At 37.3% G+C, this 9,604-nt stretch overlaps 1 protein-coding gene across 1 annotated transcript in view; it reads right to left on the reverse strand.

Annotated features, from left to right (window-relative positions):
• Positions 1-678: 678 nt before the first annotated feature.
• Positions 679-9,604, reverse strand: part of AGPS (alkylglycerone phosphate synthase) — a 174,637-nt gene continuing 165,711 nt past the window's right edge. Inside the window, exon 20 of the mRNA XM_004375472.3 lies at positions 679-2,715. Coding sequence (XP_004375529.1) covers positions 2,594-2,715 — 122 coding nt within the window. The 3' untranslated portion in view covers positions 679-2,593. The remainder of the gene's footprint in view (positions 2,716-9,604) is intronic.

Here is a 9,604-nt window from a genome sequence, read left to right on the forward strand (position 1 = left end):
GTATATACCCAGGCACCTCTCAGAAGCCAAGTGTGTGAAAGAAGGGGAAAGGTTTTCTGATCTGCTAAATCAGCGTGAAGCAGGATTGATTTATGTTCATGTATTTCAAAAATGATCCCTGTAGAAATGATTCCAACTACAAAATGTAGTCACCATTATAAAAGCAAGGTTGTGGAGTCCTGCGTACATGGAAAAAGAAAAACCAAAATAAATCACTTATTTCCAGAAGGTTCATTTAGAATAGTGAACACAACAATTTCAGGTGTTACATTTACTTTTTGTTTTTGTTAGGTGCCGCTGAGTCGGTTCTGACTCGTATCGACCTTAAGTACAACAGAATGACACACTGCCTGGTCCTGTGCCATCCTCACAATCATTGTTATGTTTGAGCCCACTGTTGCAGCCACTGTGTCAATCCATCTTGTTGAGAATCTTCCTCTTTTTCACTGACCCCCTAACTTTACCAAGCATGATGTCCTTCTCCAGGGAATGGTCCTTCCTGAGAACACGTCCAAAGTATGTGAGAGGGAGTCTCGCTATCCACGCTTCTAAGGAGCATTCTGCTGTACTGTTATACTTACAGTTTCCTAATACCAAGTACTGATTTCTAAGGTTGTTGAAATCTGAACTCCCTCGGAAAGTATAACAGTCGCATGCAAGGGAATGGATCTGCTTATGAATCTGTTAAGTTTTATTAAAAAAAAAAAAAATTACTCAGAAATATGTATACACTTCTAATGAGATATTAGTACCTTATTAAATTTTACATTTTGATCACTAATTAGAGAAATTACCTTCACGAACAGATGCATTTTATAAAGCTGAGATTTTTATAATTTTAGAAGCAATTTCCTCATCAAGTGTCCAACTATTTCAAAAATCATGGGCTTCAAGCAAAGATCTGCTGGAAATTTTATACTTAAAAATAAATCACCAATGAAGAGAGGCAGCTTCTAATAAATATATATTTAGTTTTGTTGTTAAATATTATTTAATTTTGATTTGCTTACAGATTTAAGTTTATTAGTTTGAGGCCAACTTTAATAGTTAAAAATGATTTATCATTTTGAAGTCTTAAAAATATCATTTTGTTAATTTTAAATTTTTTACTTTTCTGGTTAAGGCTACTTCAGATATAAAAGGTATCAAACTGCCCAAAAATACTTGGGAGCTGTTGCTACATAGACAGACGGTATGTCCTTTTAAAGGATCGTCTGCATTTTGACTTACATTATCTGATCAAATATTAATTTTAAAAAATTATCAAAAGCTAAGTATTGTATTAAGAAAAGAATCCATCTCAAATTGTGAATCATGAACCCTGACAGACAGTAATTCAAAATAATCATTTCACTTATTTTAATATCCAGTTTGAATGTAAAAATGCTTGCTAAATGTGATTATAATGTTTTCCCTATTTAAGAAATATGATATTTCTAACTTTTGATTATGGCATATATATTACTACATTATATTTTTTAAATTTTAGGTTAAACCAGTAATTCAAAATTCAAAAAAGGCATTAAACCATTATTAAAAACTAACTGGAAATTTTACTTTCAGATGAAAATTTATTATGCTTCTTGGATTAATTAAAAAAAAATTTTTTTTTGTTATTGAAACTGTTGAGGCTTTCAAATTCAATAGTTGGACAATGAATGTGTGTCTTTAGTCAAATAGTCCTTCCTACTGGAATTATTAAGGGTAAGAAATCTTCCTTCTGCCCTGTTGTAGCTGCTGCTTCTGCATCTCAGCACAAGAAAGTGAAACAAGAAACATCAGGTCTCTAAGGTGAAGAAAGACATTAATTTCATGGTAAACCTGCTCTTTGTGTACAATGAGTGAAAGTCAGCTTTTCTTACAAAATATAATGAATGAACGAGGATATAACAATACGTTATCTCAGTGATACAAATACAGCTCATACCTCAGCAGAAACAAAAACATGGAGAACAAAAACGTGTCCCCAAACAGTACAATTTGTATACTGATGATCTGATGTTTAAATTGGTATACTAACTACAAAGAAAAATGCAGGCCAAGCACCTGACAGAACTCAAGGCATCCCAAATAACACGCTGCCTATATTCTTTCACGAATATTCTCTCTTAACAGCCTACTCACACTAGAATGTGCTCTTAAAAAGCATATATGTAGATCACTCCTCAGTACAATCCTTCCCTAGATACCTGCTTCCCAGAAACGTTCTTTTTAAAAAGAGGTTAGATAAGGAATAGACGACATCAAAACCTGCCTTTGTTCCCCAAAAGGAAGCTTCAGTACAAAACTGCTGGCAGCATCTTCCTTGGCTATAACAACTGGCAGCTTTGTGCTGCCTGAGTAAAACTTGAAATGATAGCCGTTTGGCTATAAATTGATGCACCTACAATGAGAGAGATTTAGGAATACCATCTGTCAATCCATAGATGTAGAAACAAAACAAACTACAGAATGAAAATAAACTTATCTTAAAACCAATGAACAAATATAGCTGAAATACAGTCCATGATATATTTGATTACTGGTATAACCACAGTTGAAGAGTTTTAAAAAAAAAAAAAAACTGACATTTTTTGTAACAACAGTAATGAATTTATAAAAGGTTTCTGTTTCCAAAGATGTTATTGGGGTCCACATATTCCTTGACAGACTTCAGCATCCCAAAGCCGACATCAGAGATACTTTCCTTTAGCCACTGCTTCCGTAACTTGCCCACTGGAAAAACAAAATCAAAAATGCTTCAATATACACTATGATGCTGGGACCCAATCAATCTTGTGACCATGAATGAACAAACACTGTGTGATAAATGCTTTTATTCAAAAATGAGAAATGTTTTGCTTTATTTGATTTATTGAGCCCACCAGACTATCAAGCTCATTAAGCCCAATGTATTCCCAGGGGAAGCCCGTGCTCCACAGTGTCTCTTTTCTCTATAAACTATGAAATGGAGATGAAGGAAGCTTGGACTGAGATTATGGCCCATTTTACAAATAACAAAATGAGAAAAGCATGCATTTCAAAAGAACACACACTCTGTCTTAACTACCAAAACAGGTCAAAGTTTCAGAGAAAATGAAGCTAACTAAAGAAAAACATCATTTCCAGATGAATTTGTTGCGCACTGTATGGCAAAAATAACAGAATATATTTTAAGGGGCACAAAAGCTTAAAAAAAAAAAGAAGAAGAAGAAGAAGAAAATGTGTCCCTTAATAGGTGTAAGAAAAAAAAAAATCTGGTCATGAAGCTTTCTATTTACATTTTATTTTTGTATTACTTTTAAGTAAATTTGCATGTTCCCACATAATAGTTACCTTCTTCCTATTGTTTTTTCCAGAATTAGAGTTTTTTTTAAGGCAGTAAATAGATCAAATACCTAACCCGTTTTAAACTTAATCTTCTTCTTTTATACACTGTATTATGTTCCTCTTCTTTTTTTCTAGGTCTTGGTAATTTATTCCACTAATAATGAAGTAACATAATAGTTAGCAGCCTAAATTATATTTTAAAAGGCACTTAATGAAAAATCATAACCTTTTCTAAGTAGAACTTAGGCAAGAAAGAATATGTACTTTCTTTGTCATTAAAAAACAAAGCAATATTCTGGCTTACCCGTGGTAAAATACAAAAATCTTTTAATTCATGGTTAAGATTATTTGTGGTTAGTACTTCTCAACAAACACATTATTGTAATAACTGAATTCAAATGGTCATTTTCCATGAATTTTCATTAATGTTTCAAAGTCATCAAAAGTGATTTAATTGGCCAACCAAAATGAGAAACCTGTCATTAAAGTATTCAACCTGTCATTCTAAAATGCACTCCCATTCATCAGGCTGCTATGATACACTGTAGCATCTGCCTTTTGGAAACCTTAAATTAAATACCATTTCAAACTCAACTCAATTTGTGTCCAGTTCTTCAGGAAACTATCAAATTGTCGTAAAAATAATAAATAGCATGACACCCTCAGAATGAAAAATATTTCTGCTTGGCTTCTAGAAATAAAAAACCATTGCTGGTACTAAGATGGGGGAGGAGGGTCTTAAATTCAAAAAGAGAAATTTTTTAAAGAGAACTCCAAAACCAGAAGACAAACAGTACAATTTCCTGCTCACAAAATCTCTACCACCTAAAAGATGTTCTACCAAGTCTTCTACTATGTCCTTAAAGGACAACCCAACACAATGCTTTGGCTCCAGTTTTCTCATCGGCAAAGAGGAATCTGTGAGCTCTAAAGGCTCTTCAACCCGAATATCTTATGATTTTTACAAAGTTAAAAAAGTGACAAACCAGTTATTTCCAGGTCTGCCCCAAGGGATTAAAAATAAATACATAAACAGCTCCTCTGTGAGCACAGAAATGGTACTACTATAAGCTGCCCACGCTGAGGCTGCTCAAGAGAGAGGGGCAAAGAGCAGTCAATGCCAGTCTCTACTGTTATCTGTAATATAGTTTCACTGAATGTGTCCTGTGGTTATGGATGTAATTGTCCTGAAAAGACTGCAAACAACTGCTCCAACAAGATGGAGCACATTAGAACCTCAGCAGGATGCCCAACAGCTAGCTTGTCTGCCTGGTTTTACACCTCTAGTAATAATGCAATTCCACAAGGAACTGAACCATCTTCTGAGAAGCCACCCAACAGCCACTGCATATTTAATGAAGTCGCTCGCCAAGTGCTGGAAAACAGAAGGTGCTTGGAGTGCATCATTAGTTCTGTCAGAAGGATAATTTACACATCTATCTTGTCAAATTTTCTATGGTTTATACTTTTACAATAATCAATCTAACATACATTTGATTAGTGAACTAGAAAGTTAAAAAAAAAAAAAAAGGGCAGTACAGCTGGCACAGTGAACGCCCCTCATAAACATATCTGATGAAAGAGTTTAACCCCTTGATGGTACAGGTCCTGAGCTGCTTCTGCCACTGATAATAGAATTTGAACTAGGGTCAGAAATCATGGCTTATGCAACTAAAGGGACTAGAAATCTTTGGTTTTGCTGAACAATTTAAATCAACTTCATTGTAGGGTATGTCTGCAAATAGAAAACAAAAGTTTGAGTAAAAGTGCTAACTGAGCCTTCATAACAAACAAGACAATTATTGGAAAAAGTCTTCTTAAGATTTTGTAGAACCTTCTGCAACTGCCTCAGAGGAATCAATAAAGAAAAACAATGAAGACACAACACCAAAGCCCCTAATCTCAGAGAGGGATCTTACTTCAGAGTGGAAGACTTTTATTATAGAACTAATATCACTCAACAACAACAACAATAATAATGCCCTTTAGTACAATTCCTATTGTGCACTGCTAGGCACTGAGAAATTAGTTGATTATACTAATCTGTGCATGTGTTACACACGTCTACACAACTACATAGAAGTTACTCAAACATTTGTAGAGTTTATTTCCAGAAATGGAAGAAATGATACTTTTATGTATCACTTACGTAGCATGCCATATTGGGGAAGGGGAGAATGGATGAGTGTAAAAACAGCAAATAACAGGTGGCCTAAGACTATTTCAATACTCCTTGTATGTGATATGTATCCACTGAAAACTCATATGTACATTCATTCGTACCACATGAAGATTATTCCTCTCTCTAGATGTGGCTCATCCGATGTGGGTACTCATGGCTAGTGATCCAACTACACTTCTTTGATTTCTCATTCTTTAGAAGTACAAACATAGCCTGAAACTCAATACTAGAGCTACAAAAAGCCAAGTCCACCACCTATGAAAACAAGATAGGGACCCTGTATTTCACAATTCACTATTATTTTAAATATAATACCAGGTACTTAAACCAGGTTTTAAGAGTCTTAGGTGTATTTAAAAAGATACCAAAATGATCGGCCAAATACTGAACATTATAGAAAAAAATGGAGGGAAAATTTTTTGTGCTTAAATTAAAAATGTATTTCATCTTTTTATAATTTAATTTCTAATGATGCATATACAGACTAGATAAAAAAAAGTTCTTTGTGTTCTTCCAAAATATACAGTACATTTTAAAAATTTTACTTTAGAAACAGAAAAATGGAAGGATCAGAAATAGTCTTCAAAATCACAGGCTGTTCCCTTTGGAGGTGAACAGCTCCAAGAAATAATGTATTTTGTGGTATGATCAACAGCATTAATAAATGAACAGACATGTACGGGTGAACAGACATGTACATGGTGGCCAGCCTAGCCACCAAAAATTATCTGGAATTACTCTCTGTGGTTTAACGGACTGAAGGCTTAGCAGAGACTACCAAATAGTCCCATCTTAAAAAGGTTAAATCTGGGAGTCTGCTAACCAGAGTTCTCTTCAAGCTAGATATTAATTTCTTTTAAATCTATGAATTCGATAAGGGCGAAAAGATTTATTATTTACTTATTTTAAAAAATTATGAATAGGCCATAAATTCAAGAAAATTCAGAAGATTATTGAAGCTAAAGCTCAGAAATAAAATTTAGTCAAAGCAGAAGCCATTATTATAACTTTCTTTTGAAAGTTCTAGCTTGAACACCCTGGATACTTATTTAACACTATTCTGTAGGTCAGATTTAAAAATGAAAACCTAGATATAGCTGCTTATAGGAATGAACTCACCATCAAGTTTGTATTTCAGGATTTAATTAATCCCACCAAACCACTAGTGGATTACTTAAGGAACCAGTGCTAGAGGGGAACTCAACCTCTTGACAGATGAGATTCTGGCACTCTGGAACTTGCTAGGTACTAATGGGAACAGAGAAGGACAACGGGCAATTTCCATTTTTTGAGGTACCTGGCGCTCTGATGGTGATGATGTTTCTTCAGAGGGGTTTTAACCTGAAAACAAGGATTAGCTGTCCATTTGTTTTTGCTATTAAGACGCACTGGGTTTTTGTTTGTTTCGTTTTAGTGGAGGTACATGCTTAATGTTAGCCAATAGATCTCCAACTGTGAACACTAACCTGTAGCCATTAAAGAGAGTATGAGATGGGATATGACTATCCAAGATTCTATAAAAGATAAATTAATGCTTACTCATTGCCATCAAGTCAACTCCAACTCATAGTGACACTACAGGACAGAGTAAAACTGCCCATAGGGTTTCCAAAGAGCAGCTGGTGGAATTCAACTGCTGACCTTTTAGTTAGCAGCCAAGTTCTTAACTACTGCGCCACCAGGGCTCCAAGTTGAATGCCGAGTGGATACTAAAAGTCACGTCTGATTTCTTTACGAAATCGTCTGACTTTATTTTCTACTAATGAACCTTCTGATATCAAGATAACAAATTAATGAGATTAGCTGGCAAAATGGCGCTCTAGGCAGAAGCACCACGCCATCCGCCGTCTCTCCATAGCAAAGATCCGAAAAACTAAGCCGAACAGAGAATACAATCCTGAAACCCTAAAACATCAAATGAAGAGATAAAGAACTCAGCCAAGCACCAAATGGAGTGAGAAAACTGACAGAGAACAGAGAGCGAGGAGAGATTCATGCAGAGGTCTCCTATCAGCTAACGCAGCGCGGATCCGCCATCTTGGACTCCTATCGGAGACCAGCAAACAGGGGGTACGAGAAAGCAGCTTCACGGAGCTTCCAGCAGCAGACAAAACAACTGGTAATTTGTGATATACGCTTCCCACCACCCACCCTTCTTCACCCCCACTCGGCCTCCTTTGCTTCCCGCGGCAACAATCTCTTGTCTGGGAAGCACCGGCTGCTTGGATTCCACCCACCCGAACGGGCCGGCTCCCTGAGTGCCATTTGTTGGCTGCTCGTGTTGCTTTTTTCCGCTTCTTTTGATTTCTTCCTTACCTCTCACCACCTCCCACTCCTTTCGCTCAAATACCTGGCCCTGTGCGCCATCTTTGCTTCTTCCTGAGGGGCTGTGGAGCTCTGGCAATTTGTGATATACGCTTTCCCACCCCCTACCCTTCTTCACCCACACTCAGCCTCCTCTGCTTCCCGCGGACACAGTCTCTTGTCCAGAAAACACCAGCTGCTTGGATTCCACCAGCCCGCACTAGCTGGCTCTCTGAGTGCCATTTGTTGGCTGCTGCTGTTGCTTTTTTTCTGCTTCTTTTGACTTCTTCCTTACCTCTCACCACCTCCCCCTCCTTTCCCTCAAACACCTGGCTCTGTGCACCGTCTTTGCTTCTTCCTGAGGGGCTGCAGAGCTCCATTCAAGTGTGGAGCTGCTTCCCAGTCTCGGCTGCCACGCTGGTGGGATCCCGGGGCTTTTGTTCGTTTGTTTGTTTTGAACTGTTTGTTTGTTTTCTTTTCCTTCTCTTGAGTTGGGAGCCCGTTCTGGCCAGGCAGGGCTGCGTGGCTTGGAAACTACCCCCTCGGCTTGCACAGACGTGCAGAGGGATCCCTGAGGGCATTTCTTTTTTCGCTGGGCTTTTTTTTTCTTCTGTTTTTTGGGGGGCTTTTCTTGTTCTTTTCTTTTTTAAATTTGTTTTCTTTTTTTTCCCTCTTTTTCCTTTTTTGTTTTTCTTCATTACTCAGTTTCTCATCTCTCTATATCTTCCTTCTCTTTCTGTTCCCTGAATACCTGGCATTGTATACCTCTACGCCTTCTAGCCAGGCTGTACTGCACCTGAGAACAACTTCCCCAGACCTCAGATGCACAGGTGGGATCCCTGGGAACTTTGCTGTTCTTTAAACTTTCCGATTTTTATTTATTCATTCTTTTCTTTTTTTCTTCCTCTTCCCCTTTTGTTTTTCTCCATTTCATAGTCTCTCATCTCTCCACTCCAACAGCAAGCTCCCCTAGCATTCTTTTCTGTTTGTTTGTATGTTTTTGGCTCCTGTTCCTCTCTCCTCTCTCCCATATCCATCTTAACTACACACATAACAATCTCCACATTACATCCTGACTACCTGCACCGTGCACTTAACATCACACCACGAAGCAGCACAGGCACGGCCTATTGGAACCTGCCCTGCACTGATTATTGACATGCCCTGGTGGCTGTAGTAAGTGCCACAAACAACCAGTCCCAGTAACTCCTCTTCAGCTAGACCTGCCCTGCCATACCATATCTGAGTGACTGACCCTGCCAATTGGAGAAGGAGGCGAAAAGTATTGTGCCCACAGACGAGCAAACAACAAAGAACACACAGCCCGCGTGCTCAGACACAGCCAAATTTTTTAAAAAAGGGATGAACCAAACAAATCTACGATCAATAAACGAGCAAAATAATTACTGAATGCCCTAAAGACAGCAGACAATATCAAAACATTTACAAAAACAGGACAGGATGGTTCCAGTAGGCATCCAAAATAAAACATCAGATGACTTAAGAAAAGGCACTAGAACTACCTGATAGGGAATTCAAATCTCTAATACTCAGAATTCTCCAAGAGCTGAACCAAAAAGCAAGACAAAAATGGGGAAAAAATAGAGAAATTCATGGAAAATACAGACAAAAAATTGGAAGAATTCAGGAAAATAATGCAGGAACAAAATGCCAAAATAAATTAACAACTAGAAATTATACAAAGACAATAATTAGAAATCCAAAAGATAAACGACAAGATTTCAGAAATGGACGGCATCACAGAAGGGCTGAAAAGCAGATTTGAAATGGTGGAAGACAGAATCAGTG

This window comes from Trichechus manatus, unplaced genomic scaffold (assembly GCF_000243295.1).
Source record: "Trichechus manatus latirostris isolate Lorelei unplaced genomic scaffold, TriManLat1.0 scaffold00037, whole genome shotgun sequence".
Lineage (NCBI taxonomy): Eukaryota > Metazoa > Chordata > Mammalia > Sirenia > Trichechidae > Trichechus > Trichechus manatus.